This window comes from Lagopus leucura, unplaced genomic scaffold, assembly GCF_019238085.1.
Source record: "Lagopus leucura isolate 7727_CA_CO unplaced genomic scaffold, USGS_WTPT01 Super-Scaffold_100035, whole genome shotgun sequence".
NCBI classification, from domain to species: domain Eukaryota; kingdom Metazoa; phylum Chordata; class Aves; order Galliformes; family Phasianidae; genus Lagopus; species Lagopus leucura.
Genome location: NW_024962284.1, coordinates 2,974,563 through 3,000,943, shown reverse-complemented (window position 1 = coordinate 3,000,943; position 26,381 = coordinate 2,974,563). Strand labels below are relative to the sequence as shown.

The window sequence follows — 26,381 nt, the reverse complement described above, 5'->3', positions numbered from 1 at the left end:
GCACAAACTTTTCTGCTGGATAGATAGTAAATCATAGGTGTCAACCAATTACTTAACTCACCTGGCCTGACTGAGGGGATAAAAAATTAATGACCTCCTCCACCATCACTGGTATGTGCAATCTTCCAAAGGTTTTGTTTTCTGTACTGTGAAGCAACTCTTTAGTTTCACTTTCCTGTGTAGTTTGCTCCGTTAAATCATATTCAGAAAGCTGTTTTACTGAAGAGTAGATCCTTCTGGCCAAAACAGCTAACTTGTCTGGATTCAGCTTTAAGTTGCACAGAAGCAGACACTTGTTAACTTGGCACAGACTCTGAGATAGCATTTTGGAGTTGATCATCCTAGAAAAAACAGATGTTGGGAATTACTTTGATAACTATTTAAAACATTAAGTGTTAAAAAAAAAAAAAAAAAAAAAAAAAAAGCCACACACAAAAAGTGCAAATGCTGCAAGTACATTTCACAAGATAGGAGGCTTTACAGAAATGCCATCTCAGCAAAAAGGCTCTGATAATTTAACTTCTTTTCAGCAATTTGAAGGCCATCTAACAATCAATCACATCTAAGTAAATAGAGCTTTATTTTCACAAGCAATACCTTCATTTCCTTTACATTGCTAGGACTTTATCAATGTTCAAACATCTTGAGAGAAGCCCCTATTAAATGACTAACCACACTTGAGCACAACCAGAACAGTAGCTCAGCTTTCATTTTGTTCTCCTACGTCCTGCCACGCACAATGAGGCACTTGCTCTGAATGGCAGCACTTAGGTTGCCAAGTTTCCTGTATTTCTAGTTGAAATGGGAAAAGACAAATCGTGCCACTGGGTTTTTAACACGGTTATGATTAGTGTTACAACCTACATGTGTGGTAAAATTACAACAGAATAATTCAAAGCAGATTAAAAAAAAAAGCTGAAGGAAGCTGAAGGTTAACATAAGTAAGATGTTATTTGCATTTTTATGAGCTCACATCTGTTGTTGTGTCATATTTCACACTCTCTCTTGCCACACAAAAAGAGTGCATACTTTAGCCAAAGGCCCTTTGAATAAAGGCTATCCTACTTTCATTGCATCGCATTTGTAAGCATGTATCAGCCTCTAACCTTGAACAGAGGACTTCAAGTCCTTTGCAAGCCCTTTGGGGAGTTGGACTTGATGATTCCTGGAGGTCCCTTCCAACTCCTACAATTCTGTGATTCCACAACAAACCCCAACACCTCTATAAAAGCTAACACAGAGGTGGGGAGAAGATCAGTGATAATCTAACTCACACTGCCTTGCTCTACGACCCCGGGAAGCATCTTCCTTACCCAGAGCACGGCTCACAATCACTCATCTATGAACTGAGGAAACTTTTTGTGTGCTTTCAGTCGCAGGATACAGCAGAAGGCTACAAAAATGATTAAGGGCCTGCGGCATCGCTCTTACGTGGAAAGAGCTGGGGCTGTTGAGCCTAGAGAAAACCGAAGAAGGATCTTATATCGAGCAGGCCTAGAGGTCCGCGGCTCTCCCCTCACGCAGCTCCCGCCCACCGGCCCCGCACAGCACGCAGAGCTACAGAAACCACCCTCGCCACGCGCTTACCCGCTCGCGCCGTCGCTTTGATGACGTCACGGCGGCGGCGGCCAATGAGGAGGCGAAGGGGGGGCGGCCGCTGGCGTTTGAATTCGGCGGCCGGGCTGGGCGGCGGTTGGCTCGGCTGCGGCGCTGAGGTGAGTGGCCGCTCCAGCGGCATGGCGGGCAGGGCGGGCGGGGCTCGGGGGCTTACCGTGCGGTTTTGTCCGTGATCTGTGTTTGTTGTCGGCCCTGGGATATCTTTCTTCTTTCTGAGGTGAAGAGCGAGGCCTGGAAGGGCGGTCCTTCGTTAGTATCTGAGCGTTGTGGGGCCTATAATCAAAAGGCCCCTGAACCCTCCTGCAGGACGAGAGAGCTGCCTGCTACTATGCGAGTGCTCTGAAGTGAAGGAGAACTGCAGGTGGAACGGTAGCTGTAGTCGGAGGAATCAGACTTTGGCTTTCCCAAGGGAGGCCTGCTTAGCTGTGTACTGTTAAGTCGTGTTTTCAGGCCAGTTAACAGTGCTTCTCAGAGCTTTGTGATGGTTCCTGCAGCTGACTGAGTGTAGGGCAGGGCTAGCACAGGTGTGTAGTTTGACTTAAACTGCAAACTGATGGCTGTGGGGTGACCTCATTGCAGCCTTTCAGTATTTAAAGGAAGCCTACAAACAGGAGGAGACTAAACTCTTTGAAAGGGCTGATAACTTCAGGACAAGGGGAAATGGTTTGAAGTTGAGGGAGGGAAGATTTAGGTTGGGTATCAGGGGGAAATTCATTACTATGAGTGTGGTGAGGTATTGGAACAGCTGCCTAGAGAGGCTATGGATGCCCCATCCATTCCTGGAGGTGTTCAGGACCGTGCTGGATGGGGCCCTGGGCAGCCTGGTCTGCTATGAAGTGTGGTGGCCCTGCATGTGGCAGGGGGTTGGAGATTCATGATCCTTGAGGTTCCTTCCAACCCTGGCCATTCTGTGATGATTCTAATGAGGAAATTATGTTTCAAGTTTAAGGCCTTTTGCTTTTATTGTTGATTGCAGGAAGGATTCAGCTGCTTGGTCTGAAGGAGCCCTGGAAGCAGAGAAGAGAGAGCATGTCTGCTGCTAAAGAAGATGATGTCTGTAGCCACATGAAAGTGGTTGTCCGAGTCCGTCCAGAAACTCAAAAGGAAAAAGATGGCAACTTTGCTAAAGTTGTTCATGTTGTTGACCAGCATATATTGGTGTTTGATCCGAAGGAAGAAGAATTTAGCTTTTTTCATGGAAAGAAACTGACCCACAGGGATATTAATAAAAGAACAAAGAAAGACCTTAAATTTGTTTTTGATGCTGTTTTTGCTGAAAATTCAACCCAGTTGGAAGTTTTTGAGCATACAACCAAAGGTGTACTTGATGGCTTCTTAAATGGATATAATTGCACAGGTATCTTTGCTATATGCCTCTTTTCATTCACTAAATTCTTTGGAGGATCTACACTTGTATCTGAATGCTGCAGAGGCCTTAGGGATCTATGTTTGAATAACTAGTTGTAATTTATAGTTATGACCATCTTGTTGTATGTGGAAGGTAGACTAGCTATGTTATGTTTTGTAGAAGACTTTGTGATAGGGTTGTAACAAGCTTCAGAATTTGATCTGAAATACATGTGCTTGTGAAGAGTATTCAAGGAAGAGTTATTCAGCCAGAGGTAGTTTCATTGAGTGTATTAATCTATTTTGTCAACTTAAGCTTTCAAAAGTTTGTTTTTAACTGTCAAATATAACACTGAGGTAATGCCTTATGTATTTGCAATGAGTTGATAGTCTAGGGTTAGGAGAGTAAAGAAATATCTTTTACTTCAACTGCTTGTGAATTAACTTGGAATTAAAAACTTGAAAATATGTGACTCTTGAGATAGCTTTCTGATTTCTGTTGTAGAAAGCGAATATTAGGTAAGAAAGTTAAATAGTTTGTGAAAACAGTGGTATAATATGATGGGGGATATGAATGTCCATTTGAAGTTTGTTCTTGTTTGGCCTACTGATACCAAGTGTATCTTTTCTGTTTTTTTTTTCCTCTTAATGTAGTGCTAGCATATGGTGCAACAGGAGCTGGAAAGACTCATACAATGTTAGGCTCCCCTGAAGATCCTGGAGTGATGTATTTAACCATGATGGCACTTTATAATTGCATGGATCAAATAAAAGAAGAAAAAATATGCAATGTTGCTGTGTCTTATTTAGAGGTAAGTTAGCTCCTGGATTTAGTATGCTGCTTTTAAGAAGGCATAATTTTATAAATCAAGTTAAACTTTTTATTTCCTCTGTCATCATACTCATACTATTCTGGGACTTTAGAAATGTATCCTTGATGGGACTGTAACTGAATAGTGCTCAAATTTGATGTTACTAATAGATACCTGTTACTGTCTTGTGTCTTCCAAAAAAGGCCAATCTCTTCTAACACATTCATTTCTCATTCTAGTAATACCTGTCCTGCAAATTAGTTAAGCTCCTTGCTCCTTAGTTAAGTTCCTTCTGTCTGTTAATGGGTACAGGAAGATACTTTGTCAGGGATGTTAGCAGTAATTTCCTGTTAACACTGAAATTGCACAACTAAAAGATGGTTAATTCCTTTCCAGTAATATTCAGTTTGGTTTTACTGTATCTCAAGTTAAAGAAATGCTTCTGTGAGGACTGCTATGGTACTGTTTAGCTCACTACAAAAAATTATTTTGGTCTTTGCTGCCGGCTTCTCTTCTCTTTATCTTTTTGGCATTGCTTGTCTGTTCTTGCTAGTACCTATCTTTGCATTGCTGCAAAGCAGCAGTAGTAGAATGACTGTTACATTCTAGCCCCCATTAAGTCAAGTGGAATAGTAATTAGCACTAGGGGAGGAGAGTGAAGAAGAGGAATTAAGCTGTTACACAGACACTGGTTTATTCTTATCACAGAATGTCACTTTGTCTTAAAATAGTAATGAAGAATGAGGTTGCCATTCAAATCCAATCCTGTCAAGTATGACAGGGTAACTTTTCTAAAGAGATTTTAAATTCCTTCTCAAAGGTGTACAATGAACAGATCCGTGATCTTCTGGTCAACTCAGAACCGCTGGCTGTTCGGGAAGATGCTCAGAAAGGGGTGGTGGTTCAAGGGCTAACATTACATCAGGTATGTAAATAGGTGCTCAAACTCAGGAGGCTCCACATTATTTGAGGTCAAATTTGCTTGTGATTGCACAGTGAAGTTGCTTGTGACTTAGTAATTCTTGTGGGTTTTGTTTTGTTTGTTTCGTTTTTTGCAATCATCAGGAGTAACGTAATAACCTGCAAGCCTACTAAATAATTAATGCATGTTCTGAAAAAGCTACTGGTGTTGTTAAATAGAAATTGATAAACATTTGTCTTTGTTACCCAGCAGACACTGCTGGTTTGATGCTTACCTTCAGGTTGTGGAAAGCTTGTTGTTTTGAGAAATAATCTTAGTATTTCTTAAAGGACTTCACTGTTTTCAATGTTATGCATGAGTGTTCAACACTTCTGCAAATCTTGTGCCTAGAACTTGAGTTTTTCTGTTTGTTTGATTTTTTTTATTTTTTTTTCTTTTTAATGAAGACACTAAAAAAAAGTGCTGTTTCCAGACAAGCACAGCAACTTCAAAGTTGTTAATGCAACCTCATTTCCCAATCTGATAATTAATGTCATGGACCTAACTTTTTTCTTCCTGCAAAATTTTGGAGCCTGTTAAATGCTATGTAGTTTCCAACTTCGACGTGCAACAAACAATGAAGGCAGGAATTGGGTTAGTTTGGCTCATCCTTTAAAGGCCTGCTCTTCCTATGCTTGAGTTTTGCCTGAAAACAGTACTATATTCATGTTTGAAGCATTAATGCAACAAAGATTAAGGCGTTCTTAGGATTTCTAACTATGGATAGTACTTGCAGATTTAAGGGTTTTTGTTAGGTTTTGTTTTGGTTTTGGCTTTCAGAAGTCTTTTCAGTTTCTGAAGCTCTTAAGTACTTTTCATGCTTTAACGTTTTCAGCTGAAAGTGTTTGAAGGGCCTCAATTCCAAAACAGCAATTACTATTAACTCTATTTTCAGGTACCTTGGTTTTCCTTTAAGGTGATTGATGATTTTTTTTTTTTTACCATTTTAATATCTATCTAGATAGATAGATAGATAGATAGATAGATTATTTTTTCTATCTATCTATATATATAGATAGATAGATTATATAGATTATATAGATATATAGATAAGAATCACTGTAAAATCTTTCAAGTCTTATACAGCTAATGAGAAAGAGGGGTGAAAAAAAAGTACTTACCCTGTGCTCTATTTTTAAAGCCAAAATCAGCAGAGGAAATCCTTCAAATGTTGGATTATGGGAATAAAAACAGAACACAACATCCCACAGATGTGAATGCCTCCTCTTCTCGTTCCCATGCAGTCTTCCAGGTAAGATGATACAGCAGATGTACACCAGTATTTCTATAAGTTTTACTTGTTGCCTAAATTTGAATACAATGGAAGCTTTTAAATGTACATCTATATGTCTCAGACCTTAATTTTAGTGCTCAGAGCTAAAAGTCTTCCAGTTCACTGTTCATACTGAATAGAGTTGGAAGCAAACACGAGGAAAAGCTTTCTAATCCCAACTTCAGTCTTTAGAAATATCTTTTCTATAAAACCGTGGTTTTGAATTAAGGATATGCTTCGATATTGTAGATTTACACTTTGGAAGGCCTTTGAGTGCTTTCTGCTTTTATGCTTCTCTAATGTTGCTCAGCATTCTTGTATGAAAAATATTTTACAGAATGTCATTATTCTTTCTATGAAGTGAACGTTTCGAATGCTACTTTTCTGTTATTTGGTTTTGCATTGATTCAGGTTTTCTTTGTATTTGAGTGTGTGGCCAGTTTTAACACAAACTAGGATTTAAGCAGATACATGCTTGAACCATGAAAATGAAATGCATGTTTCTAGTTTCTGTAGGTAAGGTTTTTACAGACACTGTACAAATGTGCTAGTATTTAAGAGCTCTCCAAAGATTACTGCTGCTTGCACACTATTACAGTGTCCTTCCAACTGCAATACAAACTGGTACAAAAAAATTATTTAAAAATGGGTCCTGTTAGCTAAAGCTTGTTGATACATTGGCTGCTGCCTATGGCAAATCACATTATCTTCTATTATGTACATGTTGCTCTTCTGGGTTGAAAAATATTACAAAGCAACTTGAGCTCTTGTCCTGGCATTACAGCTCTATTATTATTTAACTGTTAGACAGTTGTTAACTGTACCTGCAAACTGAGGCCATGCTTAATAATGATAGGCAGAAGTTGACATTATCATTTAGATGATGCAAATACCAATAGCTGTAAAATAAGTACTCCAGATCTAAATTTCAGTCATTATTATTGACAATAAATAACAATAAATGTTTGACATATTTACGTATTTCTGAAGTACCTAACAGTAAAATTCCCTCACTAAAAGTGTTGGTTTTCCTCTAGCTTAGGCTTCTGTTTCAAATTGTCCTTTCTCATTTCCTCAGATTATGTGCCTATGGTCATCAGTTCAAAGCAATGAATTCGTACTGAATTGGGTGGCTTGATTGCTGCATGGTCACCCATGTGTGCAGCTTTAATAAGGCACAAAGCGCACTGCCACAGACTGAGGTCAGAGCACAAACAGCTGATTTCCTTGTTTACTTGGGGCTGGAGTGTCTTATCCTCACTTTTATTTGACAGCAAAGAGTTCAGATTTGTTTCATCAGACAGGCTTAGCATTCATCTCAGTTCATTTCTAAAAATGGCAAGCAATTAAGTAAATTAGGTAGCTGTTGCAGTCTAGTGGTATTTTTAACAGGAAGGCAAGCAATTAAGTGACTAGAGATGCTGGAGTGTTCATCTTCTCCAGCCTGCATTCTTTGTTTACTCTGGCAAATTGATCTCAGTGTAGGTATATTTACTCATTAGCAAAAATTGCTTAAGTACCCAATGAAATAAACTGTATTGACAGAATGAGTATGTTTGTACTGTACTGTAATTTTGTTGGAATGTATGACCAGAAGAAACATCCTGTGTGGAGACTTGATCTTTCTTTAAATGCGTTGTTGCAGAGTAACTCTCCTTAGAGAACAGGTTGGAACAAAAGTGCTTGAAGGTGAATGGGTTGTTAATTATTGGCGATAAAGTAAAAACATAATGAATTGAAAGATCCTATTGAATCTACATGTTGTAGGAACAAAAAATTCCATTTCTGTGGATGTATGCATAAAAAGCAAGGTAGGTACCATTCGGGTACCTACAAGTATCTTTCATTTTGAATGTATATGAATATACTCTAAAATGGTATGGTGCATCAAAGAGCGCAAGTAACACTGAAAAGATAGTTTACAAAATACTTCTAAAGAAAGCATTTGACTTGAAAGAAATAAGAGGTAGTGTAAGCTTATGCAGCTCACGTGTATGGTTTTTCTCCAAATCCATTTGCAAGATGGTTATTGCTAATAGCTTTCTTATGACTTCTGAAACTAGTATAGTATTTCTCTGAACTCGAGAAAAGGGACAGATTTATTTTTTAACTAATCTATGTGGGTTCATCCTCTGTTTGTTTTTTCCTGGTGTCCTGGTGGTGGTGGTGGCGGGCAGAGCAGCCATGATAGCATAAAATGCTCTGGTTGTGTCTTAGTCCCCATAAGCCACTGCAGTCAGCTAGATGGAATGCTTGACAGAACTTAATATTCCTGGTTAAATGTCTGGATAGTCTGACTTCCTCACAAAGTGAAGCATCTCAATATGGAGACTTGACATTGCCATGTCATGGCTCTACAAGCATGTTCAGCAGTGTAATCAGCAGTGCACAATTCTTTCACAAGAACAGTTTGATTCTATTCAAGGGTGGTGTCAACAGGTTACTGTAGGTAGCAAGACGTGTGTGTGTGTGTGAGTGTGTGTGTGTGTGTGCGCATGCTTGGTAGTGTTCCTAATACGCTTCTTCTCTATAGTGAGATAATCCTGAAATTTTACAAGCTATCAATAAAGACACTGAATTGCTAACTAGGAAAGCTTTTACCTTACTGCTGGAAGTCATTCTTTGTTTTGTTAGATAATTGTGTATCTCAACGGTGTGATTTAAGTAAATATCTACTATTGTCGGTTTTCATAGGAAGACATAAGGCATTGCAGCATTGGATTAGTTGTTCATTTAACAATGAATGGCCTTTTTCCACAGAAGTGACTTGATGCTTGAGGTTGTGAGGGGGAATATGTCATTTATACAAATGTGTGTGTGGGAAATAATAAAAATGAGTTGTTTAATCTTAATACTACATTCTGCACATGACACTTAAATGGGATGATGCTGTCAGGAGCTACATTGATACAACATAACTGAAAGTTTCAAGTTTAAACTAATGAGTATTGCTTTAAGCTAAGTAAATTCACAGCCGTACACTTCTTAAATTTAAAGGGGGGATTTTAGGTACTTTGTCTACCTGTGGTCCTTATTAGCAGCTCTGGCATCTCTAAGAAATCAGTACAAACTAGTCAGCTCATACTGTAAGTAATTGCTTATGTCAATTTGCAGCTATTTCCTTTATTTACACAACACTGAAAGGGTTCTGTTGATGAATGAAGAAACAGGGAGGATTGTGCTTTGGGGCATTTCCTATATATTTTGGATTTTTATAAAAGCTTGAGTCATAGAACATGATTTGGCTGTCACTCCACCTTTCTCTAGTTGACTAATGGTTGTTAACTGTATATTGTTAGAGTGTTACCAGCCTGGAATAGCTCCTTGACAATAAAAAATACAGAGAAATGGCTTTTCTCTCTTGTTCTATGTTGATCTCACTAAAATGGTACAATGGGTCTTGATTGTATTGTTTGATGCAGAAATATTTACATTTGGTATAGACTTGTTTACTCCCCCACAGTGCAACGTGACAGAAAATATGAAGGGCAAAGAGGGGTAGGTTGGGAAACCATGTGGTTCAAAATAAAGGCAGTCGAAGGGGGACAGAAAAAGTTACTGCTCTGGAAAAATGCAACCAGTTCTGTCACTGGGTAAGATGTTCCATGGAATATATCACTATTTGGGTGAGGTCTGCTCTCTGAGTCGTGTCCCCTCCTAGCTTCTTGCCCACTCAAGCTGACTGGCTGGAGTGGAGCAAGGGCTGACTAAGCAATGGAGAAGGCTTTCATGCTTTGTCAGTACTACTCAACAATATGAAAACATTAGTGTTCAACTGTCCTAAATCTGAAAGACAGCAACATAAGAGCTTGTACGAAGAAAGTTTACTACTTCTCAGCCAGATACAGTATACAACCATACTCAAATTTTTTTTTTTCCTACCTGAAGCAGGTGAATTTGAGGAGTCAGAAATGATGTTCCACTAGGACAGATTGCCTGTTGATGAGTATGGAAAGGCTTAACTTAGAATGCAAAAGGATTCCAATGAGAATTTCTGACGATGTTAGAGTAATAAGACGCTGCATAGTGGTCAACTAACTTTTTTTTTTTTGCCTTGTAGATTTACTTAAGACAGCAAGACAAGATAGCTAGCATTAGTCAAAATGTTCGCATCGCCAAAATGTCCCTCATTGACCTCGCAGGATCTGAACGTGCCAGTGCTACAAATGCTAAGGGAGCTCGTTTTAGAGAAGGAGCAAACATTAACCGCTCCCTGCTAGCTCTTGGAAATGTCATTAATGCCTTGGCAGATCCTAAGGTACGTGGTGCTTTCCCAAACCGTCTTCGACTTCTAGTCTTGTGGAAATGTTTTTGTACATGATAAGCATTAAGTGTTGCATCTCTTTGACTCTTATTGTTTGTTTGTAACTTCCTCATTGCCTGTCACCATGGAGTATATCAGAAAATGTATGTAATAGGGCCTTTATTCTCTTAAGAAATAGAGCCTCTGTAGACTCTGCTGAGGGGTGGGATAGGGAGGGAGTTGTTTTATTAACTTTTTAGTTACTGAATCATCTGATGTAGCTTAATTTTAGCCACGTGAGCTTTGTTGCTGACAGTAACTTCCATATGAAAGAGAAACAATGTGTTTTAAGTATCCTAATTTCATATCTGATTATATCGATGATTGGAATCATTATCCCATGGATTGCCTTAAGGTTTACTTAGATAAACTAAAGGTTTAGGATTTTCCTTCACAAGAAGAGTGTTGAATGAAAATGTCCTATACTGTGTTGCTTAAAATCAGAGCAGAAATCCTAAGGTTTTAAACTGTTACAACAGTTAGGGATTCTGCCCATCATCACAGAATCGCAGAATGGCCAGGGTTGGAAGGGACCTCAAGGATCATGAATCTCCAACCCCCTGCCACACGCAGGGCCACCAACCTCCACATTTCATAGCAGCCCAGGCTGCCCGGAGCCCCATCCAACCTGGCCTTAAACACCTCCAGGGATGGATGGGGCATCACAGCCTCTCTGGGCAGCTGTTCCAGCACCTCACCACTCTCATAGCAAAGAACTTCCCCCGTTATCAACCATGTATGAGTCTATTAGGTTTGATGACGTGCATCTGAACTGTTTCTTGTTTTTTTTTTTTTTCTTACCTCCTAATTCTTTCCATTTTGTGAAACACACGTTTTGCACAGTAACAGAAATTAATGGATAACTTTCTAACCAGTTCATCATCATAATGGAGATTCATTTGAGAATTCTTTTTATTGATTTGGTAAAAGGGCAGTATGTTTTGTACATGGAGACCACCTTAGTAATCTTCAACTTTTAAAGTGAAAAATCAGAAGTATCCTTTTATAGAAGGAAAAAAGAATAGCTACTTTCTGTAATGTGTTTTTGGAGAAACTTATTTCCTTTCTTTCCACCTCAGTTTGTGGTTAAACTAATAGACATCATCTGATTGAATGTGTGTTGTACTGTCAATGGCATGAGAACTTCAAATAAATGTTGAAAAGCAGAATTGAAATGATACAATTATTTATCAACTGCTTTTCAACAAGATGCTGTTTTTTGTGCATCAGGAAAAGCTTTCATGGACATGCTTGCTTTCCTGTTTCTTCTGTAATTACTTTTTTTTTTGTCTTTCTGTATATTTGACTTGATTATTGCAATCCATTTCTCCCCTCCTATTTTTTTTTGTCAAGATTGCTTCCCTAAAGTATTTCATACTGCTGCTAATGTTCCCACCTGTCTTTAAAGAATACTTTCCTTTCTAGTGTTGTCATCGTACCTTGTATATGTCCAAACCTGTCTTGTCATTAAATCTCTTACTAGAGATTGTTGCTGTGTACTTATTTCCTGCATTGCCTGGGAGGGCCTTGCATTTCCTTATCTACTTTTCTAGTGAATGCTATGTTCTCATCTTTGTTTCTCTTATCTTCTGGCTATAAACTGACTTTCAAATAGGCCAGTCAGAATCCTTGTATTTCCTTTGATCTTTTCAAAGTATTATCCTGTTTCAACAAGCTTTTTTTATTTTTAAGCTTTGTCCCTATTCTAGTATTTTGTTGGGTGGGGTCTGTAAGGTATATTTGCTCTGTATGCAAGATGTTACCTGTTAGGTACAAATGTCCAATAGAAAAAAGTATAGGTATTTAATAAAACAGTTTTAAGATAATTGTAACAATGGATGTAGTTAAGGTACTATAAGGTACTTTTAAGGTACTACGTAGGTAAGGATACTATATATAATACTTCCCTTCAGTTACTTTCCATTATAGTCATACAAGGCAGAAAAACAAGAATCAGAGTGTGTCTTCATTGCTCCTATGGATAGGGAATGAATTTGTTGTCTAGTCAACATGATATTTTCAAGAAAATAAACTGCCTCCTTTCTCATCTCCAGAATAATATCCTGCACTGAAAATTTGATATTGAGATATATATATTTATATACAGGAAAGCTTTATTCCTTATTCAGGAATGGCTGCCAAAAATACAACTTTACTTACACAGAGCTACTTCTAAATTTAAAGGGGTTTAATGAATTTTGTTTGTTTTTTATCCTATTGAGTGTTTGCTGGTTCAGTTATTTGTGAGGACTGTTAGCAGAGATTTGAAGAGCAGGGTAGTATGCCCTTCTAGTCAGTAGTAAGTTAAATCTCAACTGATCAGTTAAGGGGATTGCCCTATCAGGCTTTCCTGCCTTTGGCTACAAATGTTCTCTACCTTGCTGGCTGCAGGGTCTTGTTTCCCAGATCACGAAATGCCTTTTTTGTTTTGGGTTCTATATCCCAGTGTTTATTTTGAAGGGGGAGACAAGGTGTGCATTATGGATTTGATTGGTCTTTTGTGCTCTTTCGCCCACCTTGTTTGTGGCAGTAAATTATTCTCTTGATCTGGCTCAGCAGCTCAAGGGAAATGGCATGAACAGTTGTGTGAGAGAGGGACAAAACAGTCTGAATTTTTGCCAAACTCAAATCCACAGCTTGCACCTCTTGGTCAGCTAGCAATTTCTCCTTTCAAATAGGGTAAATGATCAAAGCTTTTATTTCCTGTTATGCTGCCTGGCAAAGCTGCAGACTTCCCCTGCCGTCTTGTTGGGGTAAAAGGCAGAATTTAGAACCTGTACCATTTTATATAAGTAAGATAATTCACGTTGACGTATTCAGTATGGGATTGGGGTACTAATTGCTTCTGTACTATGAGATGGAGAGTGTAAATGTAATGAAGGAACAAGCTTTACTGAGCAAACTCAGGCAGCTGAGTTGCTTGGAGAGGTGGTTGAGTCAATATCATTGCAGGTAATCAAAACTCAACTGGACAAAATTCTTGGCAGCTTGCTGTAGCTGAGAATGCTTTGAGTAGAGGGATCTCGAAAGGGACTTCAACCTCAATCACTCTGAACTGAAATGGTTTGCATAGCCTACTTTTTTATGTTAGTTGCTCACACCATAAGAATTTTTGTTATATTTTCGGACATTGGGAAGTAACCTGAGCAACAATTCTGCTGTAGGGGTATTAAACAATTCTGAGAGGTTTAAAGCAGATTGTAAATGTGATTTTGAGGAAGTTGATTTATGTAAAAGAGATATTGTAAGTCTATTTGTCATGTTTGGTGGTATTCCTGAAAGGGTAAGCAAACACTGAAGCATATGTAAAGTACAGCTGCTTAATACATAACAATGTTTTCTTTATAGAGCAAGAAACAGCACATTCCTTATCGAAACAGCAAGCTCACTCGTTTGTTGAAAGATTCCCTTGGAGGAAATTGCCGAACAATAATGATAGCTGCTGTTAGTCCATCCTTTATGTTTTATGATGATACCTATAATACTCTTAAATATGCAAACCGAGCAAAGGATATCAAGTCTTCCGTGAGTATATTGGCATTTACTGATCTTCTGTCAAAGTGTAGTAATATCTTCTTAGGAGAAGGGTTATTTCTTTCAGAGGACTATTTTCAATTTACTTACCTTTTTTTCCTCAACATTCTTTTGTTGTCTCTTCTTTCTTCATCTTGGTGTTTGTTACTGAGAGTGAGCTGAAAAGATTTTGTCTTCTGAGCCTCAGATATAGAAATAATCTTCAATTGGTGAAATCCACAGCCAGTTTCAGTGTCTTACCATTCTGTATTCAGAGCTCAGTAAAGCACATGAAAGAAGTATCTGAACAGTTGTGCTCGAGCCAGTCCAGCTCTGTCACAAGTAGGATTCAACTGGAGCTGAGAATCTGAATTGAGCTTCTATTGACAAGTGGAAATCCGTTGTGGCTTCCTGTCTTCTGCTCTGTAGTATCTATTTAGACTGTTGTGATTTTTTAAGTGACTTTTTAATAATTCTTTGTACTGTGATACCAAAATTTCTTTTACATACTATGGAATTTTACTGTAATTTCCACTTTTGCATAGTTTTTTATTTTTAATATTTACTGCTGTTGTAAGGAAAACTATATGCAGCAGATGACGTCAATAGCTAAAAAGTTCATTTTTGTGGCCAAGCCAGAAATATATTCATCCCTTTCCTCAGAGTATAGTGCAAATGTAATTATGTAGTACTTAAACACAGTCTGTTTTTATGCAGGGAAATTAAAAAAATCTCCTTCATGAGTTATAATTTGTTTCATTTCTTTAACAGTTGAAGAGTAATGTTGTTAGTTTGGACAGCCACATAAGCCAATATGTTAAAATCTGCAATGAACAGAAGAAAGAGGTACGTTACGACAACATTTTAACAATAGATTATATAATTGCTACAAGCTTGAATTTTAAAATAAAGTTAATGTGATTGCACCTACAGGGCAAATATTGTCCTAATAATTCTGTGTTAAGTTAAGGAATGTTCTTTTTTTCAAAAAGGATATCACTTAGTGCTATTTGTAAATGTGTTGAGACAAATGCACAGAAGGATGGTTTCAAAAATCAAGGGAAAAAATCCAGCTAAAAGGTACCTCTTTTGTTTAAGATCATGATGCTGAAGGAGAAATTGCGAACATACGAAGAAAAAGCAAGCATCCATCAAAGCCAGGATTCTTCTGTAATTTCAAACCATCAGCAAGTGGAAATACAAAGGTAAATTGATCACATGAAGATTTTTTTCTTCAAGACTGGGGTTTTCCTGATTATAAATAATAAATATGTAGTAAAATAATGTATAAGTAATATAAAATAGATAATAATAAAATAATAAAAATATCTGTAGAGTGAAACTACTCTTTCAGTGTTGGTTTTGTAACTCCTAACATTGTTTTACATAGAGTAGTGCAGTACTGCCACTCCTGTTCAGAAAAGCTGAAAAGGTGAATTCAGAAGGCAACAAGTACTTGAGGAAGTGTACTTGAGGAAGTATTTTAACTTACTAGGCAAACTATTCAACAAAATCCTGTGAGATAATCATGTAGCCTGACCATCAAGAAGCTGATTTGACTCACTGACATCATGAACTAGATCTATGGTGAAGGTCTTATATCTATAACTACTTTCTTGTGAAGTGTTTGCTGATAATACTTCTGTCATGTAGATATTATGGTGTGGATTATATTGATACCCATAAAATTTTTGTTTAACTGCTGGTACCAAGAATTTTTGTATGTATGATAGGAGATGGAATCTAACTGGAGTTATGAGCTTTGAGAAGTAAGCATATGATTATTAAAATGTTTCCATGATGGGATTTGTTAAGCTTATCTTTGCCTTCGTTACTGAAATGAAGCTATTTCATTGAGAAGTTAGGTATTTTTGTCCCAAAGCTACCAGTAGTCTTCTGTATAGCTGTGCATATGAAATTGTACCACTGGCAATACAAAAGATGTTTAGGACAAATGTTCTCCTAGAAGCTCATGTTACTCTGTAGGAGTAACAAGTTCATTCTGAGTACCAAAACCTAAAGACTTTGAGGGGGAAAATAGCAACTTTCTTCAATCTCAGATGTATAAACTACTATATTGTATTAACTACCATATTATAACCTCAGTTTTGAGATAAAATTTACGTTTCCTTTTCTCTTGAGTCTTACTCTATTTTGAGCCTATACTTAGCAATATTGCTGTGAAGTTATTTTACCTTGCCTTTAGTTTGGATCTTATTTTCTTATTGTATTAGTGAAAGAACCAACACCTGCAAGTGATGTCTTGCTAAAAACTTTTTAGAACTTGTGTGCACATATGTATAAAAAAATGTATGTTTGCAGACCTGGTAGTGTCCTACTATACAAAAACGAGATGACATTAGTGAAATATTTTCAACTTAAAATGCTCAGGACAGATCTTGTTTGTGTCTGTGTGGGTAGCACAGAGCTGGCTTAGGGTTGTTCACCAAGGTGTTGTTATTCACAGTGAAAAATCACTTCATCTGCTAATAAGATATAACTAACAACTGCCAGCCAGGTAATCAATAGGAGGGAAAAAAAGGCTGGGGGAGGGATGGGGTAGAGAAGGAATAAATCAAGCAACTATTAAGTATATGTAGGCTGCACAGGAGGACAGAAAAAGAATGATAAATGTAACAGTATAGGTTAGTGTTGCATTTGAGTGCTGTGTAATAACACAATATGCTTTAGGAAAGGGAAAAGCGTAATAGAAAGCTTTGTGATAAATCACTGTGGAATAATCTTGTGGGGTGATGCAAGCCCATTCTGTAGGACTTGGAAAACTAGACAGTCCTAGAGTAAGAGAGAACAGTTATTTTTTGTTAATGGGAAACTGATCTTCGTAACCTAAAAAATGGGAAAATAACTTTCTTGTAAGGTATTATAGCTTTAAAGTTATATTATCAATAAACTGGTTAAGCCTAGACTAGTAGAGATAGTATGTTTCTGGGAGAGGTATAGTAGAGTTTCTGTAAGGTTCGGTTTGTAGATTCTAGGAACATGTTATCGAATGGAAATTGATACTCTACTGCATATTAAAAAAATAACAAATCTATATGCAAGTTCTAATGCTGTTGTTTCTGCTCACAGCCAGGTTAACTGTTTTACCAGTAACCTTTCAGGGTGAGGAACAGAGGGATGTGTGAATGCCAGCTTTCAGCAAAGCCACTTAATTTGTTTTTGTGGGCTGACAATGTAGAATGCGTAAATGACAGCAGATGCTGTTATGGCTGACAATTATTTCATCAGTAGTACCCTTCCTGTGAGATTTGGATGGCAGGAACTGGAATTCTTCTTTCACATAGAAACTCAGTCACATTAGTAGGCTGTTCTTTCCTATTGCTTTTAGATTTGTCAACCTTCAAGATGACTTCATGATGTTCCTACCGATCTTTCTGGTGTGACAAGAGAATACTTAAGATATTTATATGTATTTGTTACACAAGTCAGTATATCTATACCTTGAGAAGGTTAGGTTTTGGTTTGAAAGTCTCACTGGGTCTGTCCCTTCATATCTCATCATATATTCATATCTCATCATATATTCCCGACATTTATCCACCTACTTAGTTCAGTTAATACTTTCACTGGCCTCTTGAATGTGTTTTCTACCTGGGAAAACCTTCTGAGATAACAGTAAAAATCCATTTCTTCAAATTGCAGAAATTTGAAAATGTTTACTAAAGTAGTACCCAACAGGATTTCATGGGAATTGAGCTAGTATTAAAATCTTCCACACTCTTAGGGCAGACTTGACTGTTTAGCAACAGATTAGGATCTTGGAGATTTTTCAAGGAAAGGAGGTAATTTTGTTACATTTGTTTGGCTAAACCTAAGCTTGTTAAGGTTCATTGTGTATGTGTTTTTTATCTGCTGAAGGAGAAGAAATTTATTATATATTGTTTAGAGATGTATTGTTAGCATCAAGTGTCTGGATCAAAACCAAAGAAATTACAGCTGTTAGGTATCTTTGGCTGTGCTTGTGAAACCTCTTCAGAAAATAGTTAAGAAATTGTGTAGGGGGAAATGCTTTTACTTACTGGATATTGGTTGTCTCTTCATTCATCATAAAGTACAAGTTTGATATTGGAAAGAGATGGTAAAGTGTCATTCTTATCTGCAAAACGTTAGCAGTTTGGACGAGTTCCTTATTTAACTGTAAGTTTAAGGGGTCATTTAATGGATTACTTTGTCCTGTCTAAATATTACCACTTTTCTACCGTGGCATATATACTACAGTTCTGTGAAGAACATTCTTTGTTTATCTATATTCTTCTCTCTTCTATCTAAATCAGGGTTTTGACTGCTACGGCTACACCAATTCACAGATCCCTAAATTAAGGGTATTTGAAAAATTTTATTAAAGCATACTAAGTAATAGTATTGCATGATGAGGATTTTGAGGCTAAGCCTCAAAAAAAAAAACCAACAAAGATATCTTCCAGTGTGATCTGAAAGGGGTTTAGGCTCACTTGATTACTCTTCTTGCTCTTTCAAACCTAGAAGTCATTCCTGTGCTTTCTGTTGACTAAAGCTAGGATACGTGATGTCTGCCAAACTTTCAAGTCTTCAGCCTATTGATGCTGACCTTGGACACTGACTTTGGTACTGCCACCCATGCGTAGGTCTGTGAGCTCTGAAAGTAGGTAGTCCAGAGATGATTATATCCTGCATGTGCTTACAGGTTCACTCTAACATTAAGTGAAGAATAGGAAAGGTTCTTTCACAGAAATAAAAGTATGCTTACTGAGAAATAAATCCCTCTCAAAGCAGGAGTTTTGCAGAGGCTTCTCTACTTGATACTGTAGCTGGGACACTGATCTTTAACTACACAAAAGGTTCATTTATTGGTACATAGTGATAATAGTTCCTAATAATTACAGAGTGCAGGAGGAGATTCTATTCTGTAGCTTCACTTAAACTGTTTGCAGAATTTTACTGTTGTTAAAATAATAGAATTTGCCATCACTTCTCTGCTGCTGTATTTCCAAAGCAGGTGGGAGGGACTGTGCTTCTATGGATACTGTGGAGGCAAAAAAAAAAAAATTTCAGCTGCTTGTGCAAACATTCACTCATAGGGTGACTGTTTGTATAGATAGTAATAGTGTGAAGTAAAAGCAGTCGTGTTCTGCAGGAGAATATCTTACTCCTTAAAGAAGTTTTTCTAAATTCACTGTGTCTGTACAGATCTTTACATCAATACAGTAGCATTGTCTGGAGAACTTTGGGCAAGACTCCTGGGTTTCTGAAACTATAGAAAAAAGTTACCTGTTCTTAAAATGCAAGTAATAAGACAGTTTGGGCTGTTCAGAATTCAGATTATGAAATTGCTGCTTCTGAAATGTGTTGTTTAAAAGTTAACTTTATGGCAAGAATGTCTCTTCAGCTTGTTCTCTACTTCAGCCTATGCTCAATTTTATAGTAACTGTACAGCATTTCATGATGCTCTGTAACAAACACTGTATAGCAATCTAATTTTGCATATCTTTAGAATGCTTGCATGTTTAACTGTCACCTTATGTGAGTATTATCTTGGTGTCATGATTGAATCTTTTTGACTATTCTGGACTGCTCTTGCAGTATCTAGGAATGAAGGGTGAGAATACCACCACAGAAACTTACATTGCAATGTGATAATCTTTCTAGGCTTTCTCCTTATGCTTGTTACTCTAATTTGCGTTGCAGACTAGGGATAAGCAGATTTTTGAGTCCATTTAGACATTAGTCTAGTTGGAGTAACTTGTAAGTATCTTCCATCACTGTTTCCCCTATTAGCCTGAAAAGCGCTAAGGTGTGATGCATGTTCTGATTTACAGCTTGGATTGGAGACTTTCCCAAAGTAAAGGATGGCCTGTGTGTGTTTGCATGTAGTAGTAAAGTACTAGTAGCTCACTTGCTTATCTTTGTGATACTTCACTTGTAATAGATACAAAGAAGTTCTTAAAAATGTGTTTGCAAACCGTGAGGAAATCAGAGAAGAATACCTGAAGCTGGAAATGCAGCTGAAAGTCAGTACACTGAAGGCTTATTATCAGAAACAGTATCATGAACAAATTCAACTGATATGCTCTGAAGAAAGAATAGAGAAGGTGAGTTGTCTAAAGTCCTAAAGTATTTATGCAACTTAAACAATTAGCTACTGCTTTGTTATTTGTACTGTTGATATGGGACACTCTGATTAACACTCAGATAACGTTCTCTGTATTAAGGTTAGAAATATTATTTTAATGCCAGTCAGGCTTTTTCCCCATGCCACATAAACTGTGTGTTTCTGCTCATTGCTGTTAACTGTGAAAACTTTTTTCAGCTGAACCTTCTGCAGGTTGGAGTGTGTCATAGTTACTTAATGCCTTGGGAGAGTCACGGTGATCTTGTCCAAAAACTGTGATAATGTATGGATGGTACAGCCACAGAGGCTGTTATGAAGCTGATATAACCATGTGTTGTTACTAATCCTGTTCATAAGGAGAAACACTGACATTGTGCTAAACAAGACAGATTCTTATTGTTTCCACTAGTCACCAGAGGCATCTCTGAATAGCTGTTTATGGGCAAGGTCACGTGAGCCAAAATCATGTTTAATTGCCATGAAATTTAACTCAAGAGTATGAGGCTAATTATTAACAATTGATGTTGCACTGAATGCTTGCTTCTTTCTAGAAGATCAAGGTAACATCTAGTATTTTAATTTCTCTGATACAATTTGACTTAAATGCTTTATGTACTCATGAAACTAGGGGTGGGGCTGATTTTGATTAGTGACAGTAACAGTCTGCGTTGAGCTGAAGGTGATAATTTGCAAGCTACTATTTTTTTCAGTAATTCACAAGGCATTTGGTCCAAATAGAAAAAATGTCCCAAGTTTTTGGTTGTCATTAAGACATTTCAAGTGACTAACGCACTCTAAAATTCTATCATGTCATAGAAACTCTGAAGTAATGCTTTTGTCCAGTGGGGCGCAGTTGTTGTGTTCATAGTGGGGGTTTATGTGCTCACGCACAATTTCATATGTTTCTTAAGAGCAGACTTCTGTGTTGGATCTTAGCAGTACTGCACTGAAATGCTCCAATGATTTTTTTTTAGCCATTAGGTAACTTACAGGTGTGCCTAACAGTCAAGCATCACTGGTTCTATAAGTACAATAAGTTTCTAACAAGAGTAGGCCATAATAATGGTAAAATTAAATGAGTATGGGGGTGTTTACATGTGGTTCAGTGATGCTCCATAAGAAGAATGAGCTATTTTACTTTTATTAAACTAGTAAAAAATGTGAAATATTTGCTGTGTAAGTATATAGAATTATTTTATAGAGATGCTAGAAAATATCAGATGAAAGTTGCCACTTTCAACGCTGTGTCTCTTTCAATTTTAGGCCACTTGCAAGCGGGATCATATGCTTGCAAGGCTTAGAACCTACTGTGCACATGTACAGAAGAAGAAAGAGGAGAAGATGGAACATTTTGAGGAAAATACCAATTGGCTGCATCGCGTTGAAACCGAAATGCGCGTCCTGGATCAAGGTGGCTGTATTCCAAAGGTAAAAGGCCTTTCACTTCAAGGGCAGATTTCATGCGCTGTAAGCAACATGTGACTCAAGGGTAGATTTTTCTTCTTTCCATCTCCCTTGTGGTTTTGACTGTGACTAATTCTTTCCGAGTGGTTTCAAAATCTAGTGTTAAGTATTTTAGATTTTCTACCGTAATGGTATCGTGTTGTTTGTACAATCATTCCGTGTAAAAGTGTATAATTACTTGTAAAAACACATTCTAAAGGTAAATAAATGGTATGGCTGAGCACTTGAGACAGCTGCTTGAGAGTTGATCCTGCTTCTTGCCCTACAATTCTGTTCTTACCTTCACAGTAGGTCTTAATGCTTGTCTAAGCATGCCTAATCTAGTTTTTATCTTGGCAAAAAAAAGAAGAAAAAAAAAAATTCATTTCAAGGTTGCGAGAGAGGTGAGAATCAGGGAAGAAATTGTGTTAAGCTCTTTTCCAAGTTTTAGCAACTCGAGCTTGATGCAGTCCCAAGTGAACACCTGAGCTGGCAGAAGGGGAGGGATGAAAGCATGTACAGGAAAAAAAAGATGAGGAAAAGAAAGGGTTGGGATTTTCCTCTCTGCCTTTTGATTTCAGTTGGCAATTAGGCTGGCTTGAATTACATTGTGCAATGAGCACTTGTATAACTCAGGTAATGGAATATTTATATTAGGATGACTAAAATTTTTTTATACAGTAAGAGTCAATTTTAAAGTATTTCAAATAAAATATTGGCATCACAGGAAGATAACTGAATATGAGGGAGACTTGTTCTAGTCAGCATCACTGAAATCCAAATATGGAGCAAGTACATAGGAAAAGAAGCAAGTGTATCTTTGGCCATGCACATGTAAATACATGTGTGCCTGCTGGACTCCTAGAGCTAATTAGAGCACACTCATCTTTTTGTCAATTAACAAAATATTTATGCACGTAAATTAAAATCAAGCAATTCACAATAAATTTATTAGAATACTATTGATCCATTTTAGCTTTACATTTCAATAGATCACCTATTAATATGATTATTTTTCATTTTATACTTCAGTTTCTCACTTATAATTTGATCTACAGTTGTTTGGTTTTTTTTCATTGCTAATTTCCTAAGGAACTGCATGAAGATCTTCAGTGTTGCCATTTAAACCTAGAAGTTAAGGACCTGAAAGCCCAGATTGAGCACATGCTGTCTCTATTGTCCTTTCAAGATCAGCACTACAAGCAGATGGAAAAGTAAGTACAATTTCAGTACAGGAGGCCTCTTTAAAACTTCCTTTTTGGCATTTGTAACTTTGGGATATCTATAGAACAGACAGTTAAAACAGAAGCATGATTTTTCTCACTTTTATCTTAAGATTAGAATTGTTTTCTTCTATAAAAAGGTAAGGAAAATAATAGCTTGGTAAATCTTGCTTTCTGTCATTCTTTGTTTATCTGAAACTGTGAGCACTGTGTCCATCACTTATTTTTACTTCATTTTTCTCTGCATAGCTTTAAGGATTTGTTAATAGGCTACTGTATCTTTTTTTCACTTTTATGTTGAACAGTACTGATTGCAATTTGTGCGTTTGTGTTTGTGTCTACAGTGCAGGAAATTAAATGCTTCTACCTGTACTAAGAATGTTATAATTAAACTGGTATATATGTGGTCAGACTGCAAAAAAAAAAGCTGAATTTGAAGGTAAATATCAGCTCTGTCATCAGTCTCTTGAACCTGTTGAATACAGACCTTCAGGGTGCAAGATATGCAATGAGAAGTAATCACAAAGGTCTTCCGTAAATAGATGTAAAATGTATATAATGAAATAATTCCAAAATGAAATAACTGGCTGCTAGTCATCATTTAAAGAAAGGGTATTTAGGATAAGCTTTACAATAACAAATACACAAACCTTCAAAGCTGAAAGCCAAACACTTAACATTCCATTTCTGTAACTTCAAGTTTCTCATTTGGTTTTTTTTGCATGCACATCCCCTTGGCTACTGTTTGAACCTAGAGCTTAGTCTTGCAACCAAGGCAAGAGCTAACAAATTCCTTTATTCATATACATTTCTGAAACTTCTGTCATTTGAATTTGTTTTGCAGTTGTGCGTGCATCTTATCCTTAATTTTAGAAAGTCCAAATTCCGTCAGGATATGACAACTATTTTTGTACTGATTGAGGGATCTTAGAAACAGTGAGGAAAAACTGAGACATTAAAGAAAAACTATACTTGGAAAATTCTTATACTGAAATACTTGATTTTGCTAAAGAGAAAAGTTACTCAGCTTAGTCAAGAATGTTTTTTTCCTAGTTGAAATTTTGTGGAATGACATAAAACAGATCTCCAGGGTGGAGGAGGACAAGGAAAAACCCTTGAATTACTAGTGGTGGCAGCAGTGCTAGTAGAGACCAGATTGTGATTTAGTCACATTTGTCTTGTTTTACAGAGTTCTAAATGCTTTGCTTCCAGTTCTTCGCAAGCAGTATCTGACTTTGAAAGAAGCTGGGTTGACAAATACTTTAACTGAGGCTGAATTTGGAGAGGTAGAACAGCTGATTCAAAGACAAAAATCAGTAGTTTGGGCTGACCAGACTGGGGATGATGAACAGAAGGAAAACCGTGAGCTAGACGTGTCAGCTATCTTTGCATTCCCACAACTTGTGAACAAGCAGAAGACCCCATGCTGTAAGTATATAACTAATTTTTTCTCTGTTGGAAATATTTAAGTATTTCATGAAAAAGCTGCATCTCATTAATGTGTAGTGGTGGATGTACACTTCTGCTAATATTGAGGGTGAATGTGAAACTGAGATTCAGGGCCACTTTCTGTACAGAGAAAAAAGTGAATGCCATTCCTTATTAGATACTCTTTCAGTGGCCAGACACTTTTAGGAGCTCAGTTCTAACAAATAACTCCCTTTTATCTTGTAACATGGCCTGTACATCAGTGTTCCTAGGTACTTTGTAGCATTACTAATCTATTTCAGTCTCTCAGGTGATGTTGATGTTGATGGAAAAAGTTCTGGTGTCAATTGTACTATAATTATTTCAAAGTGATTCTAAAAGTTAAGCGGCTACTACAGTTACTCAGCTTGAAGTTATATTTGAGCAGAATGAGCTTTCCTGTTAATTGCGAGTTTACTTGGAAACGATTTAGTACAACATCTTATAAGTTTATTTCTTGAAGGATCAAAGGTTCTATTGTGAAATTGGCTCTTTTGCAGTGTGATGACGGCCACATGAATTCCCCATGACTCTAGACAGCTGTTTCTTCTTATTTAGATTTTTTTCCCAGAAAGCAAACAAGTTGCATTGGAGTATTTGTCCTGAGGGATGGTGAATTGGCATCTCAGAGCTGCTGTGGTGCAATGCTTGAATCTTCTATTCTGGATAGGTAACACTCAGCACACTTTAGCTTTCTGGGTAAAGCTAATAAATTGTAATAGTGAAAGATATCTATAGGTAACAAAAAGGAAGCTTTTAATAATTGTTGTGCTTCTCGAAAGGTGGTTGACATGGAGAAGCAGTAAGCCCTGGAGCACTGTGCAATTAGTTCCTTGCTTTCTTTAGCTTTCTGTTATTCAGCTTGTTCTGGGATAGAGAATTGCTCTGCTCAAGTTCTTTTTTCTCAGTTTTCATCAAATGCATGCATGATTTTGACACATTAATACTGCTGTTGATCATAACCAGAGCACTGACCTGTTTATTTTGCTGTATGCAGCATAATGTCAGATTGTATTGTGTGGGCTGTTTCTTTAAGGTATAGAATCGTTTGTTTTAGCACTCGAGAAGGAAAGAGCTGTTGCACTTAGGGCTCTGCCCATGCTAGTCAGAGGCTCAGCAAGGTTAAAAGCAGTTAGTGGCTTACGTGGTTGTCCTTCTTAGAGTGAGGGCAGCAGATCTCAGTGGGAGGCAGCATTCTTTCACTCTGCTCCAATTATATTTCCAGTGCAGAAAGGAATTGGATGTATTATCACAAGTTGCTGGCAGTCTTTGGCAAATTACAGTAGTCGTGATAGAATCTGCATTGCTTCTATGATAGGATACTAATGAAAATCTATTTTGCAAAGCTTTATGAAATGATTTTAGAAAGTTGCTTTCTTGTTCTAGTTATCTGTTTATAAACAAAGAGGATACAGTTTAAAGTTAGTTTCCTAGTCTGTTTATTCTGTCACAACAAAGCACATTTGTTTAGTGAAAGAGTTGAAGGTGTTCTTCTGTTTTTGTCAAAACTCCTCTGAGAATTTAACCACTGAAATATCTTGATTCCAGTGCTAGAACTAAATTCTAGCTATTAGCAGTTTAGCTCACAAAAAAAACTCAATTCAGATCATGTTTTGTGTATGTATCCAGAGAAGTGCACTTGTGGAGAGAATGGAAGAGGCTCTTTTCCTTCATAATTTTGATTGTGATTATCTGCCTGGAATTTGTATGTTCAGCATAATTTCATTTTCTATAGTATTTAAAATAATGGTGGGCTTGTGGAAGTGTTAGTCTGACTGTGGAAGGAAGAATGTGAATTTCTTTAAACCTTTTATATAATGAGAACTCAAGATTTGCACAGAATGAGTTTTCCCTTTGACGTCTGTCTTGTAAATGTGCAACGCAAGCGTGAAGCAGTGCTGCTAGCTAGTATTCATGTTGAAGATGCATTACTGATACACTAAGGCCCAAGACTGGAACTCTTCTTTTTTGCTTGGGTGTTAGGGGGAGAGTGTGTAAATAGATCCAAATACCATTTCTGTGAACTCTGTAAACTGTAGCTAAATATTTATTGTAGAGATTGTCTTGTCATATGTGGGATATTGTCATAAATTTAAATTTCTGTAGCTTACTTACACTAGTGCAAGCTTCATTGTGGAGTTCTGGTTCTGTTCTGCCTTTCATCAAATGCTACACCAGATCTATTCTTGCTCAGAAGCACTAAAATCATTATACGAATGCCTACAGGAACTTTTAAGGCATAAACTACTCACTCTTGTAGAATCATAGACATAAGTTGAAGGGTTGTATTGCAAATCTGAATGAAGTAGACAT

The 26,381-nt window shown here is 37.2% G+C and overlaps 2 protein-coding genes across 7 annotated transcripts in view; one reads left to right on the top strand and one right to left on the bottom strand.

Annotated features, from left to right (window-relative positions):
• Positions 1–1,612, bottom strand: part of METTL15 (methyltransferase like 15) — a 92,427-nt gene extending 90,815 nt beyond the window's left edge. The window contains exons 1-2 of one of the 4 annotated variants that reach the window (XM_042882709.1): positions 1,588–1,612; positions 62–341 (exon numbers count right to left, since the gene is read on the bottom strand). In XM_042882709.1, coding sequence (XP_042738643.1) covers positions 62–340 — 279 coding nt within the window. In that variant the 5' untranslated portion in view covers position 341; positions 1,588–1,612. Of the gene's footprint in view, positions 1–61; positions 342–1,313; positions 1,377–1,431; positions 1,534–1,587 lie in introns of those variants that run through there. The other 3 variants (XM_042882708.1, XM_042882710.1, XM_042882707.1) reach the window with 3 other exon arrangements.
• Positions 1,613–1,662: 50 nt separating this feature from the next.
• KIF18A (kinesin family member 18A) overlaps positions 1,663–26,381 on the top strand; it is a 39,905-nt gene continuing 15,186 nt past the window's right edge. The window contains exons 1-13 of one of the 3 annotated variants that reach the window (XM_042882703.1): positions 1,663–1,715; positions 2,594–2,974; positions 3,619–3,776; positions 4,597–4,701; positions 5,879–5,989; positions 10,071–10,268; positions 13,662–13,838; positions 14,598–14,672; positions 14,925–15,031; positions 19,753–19,915; positions 21,199–21,363; positions 22,471–22,592; positions 23,791–24,029. In XM_042882703.1, coding sequence (XP_042738637.1) covers positions 2,647–2,974; positions 3,619–3,776; positions 4,597–4,701; positions 5,879–5,989; positions 10,071–10,268; positions 13,662–13,838; positions 14,598–14,672; positions 14,925–15,031; positions 19,753–19,915; positions 21,199–21,363; positions 22,471–22,592; positions 23,791–24,029 — 1,948 coding nt within the window. In that variant the 5' untranslated portion in view covers positions 1,663–1,715; positions 2,594–2,646. Of the gene's footprint in view, positions 1,716–1,757; positions 1,835–2,131; positions 2,142–2,593; positions 2,975–3,618; positions 3,777–4,596; positions 4,702–5,878; positions 5,990–10,070; positions 10,269–13,661; positions 13,839–14,597; positions 14,673–14,924; positions 15,032–19,752; positions 19,916–21,198; positions 21,364–22,470; positions 22,593–23,790; positions 24,030–26,381 lie in introns of those variants that run through there. The other 2 variants (XM_042882704.1, XM_042882705.1) reach the window with 2 other exon arrangements.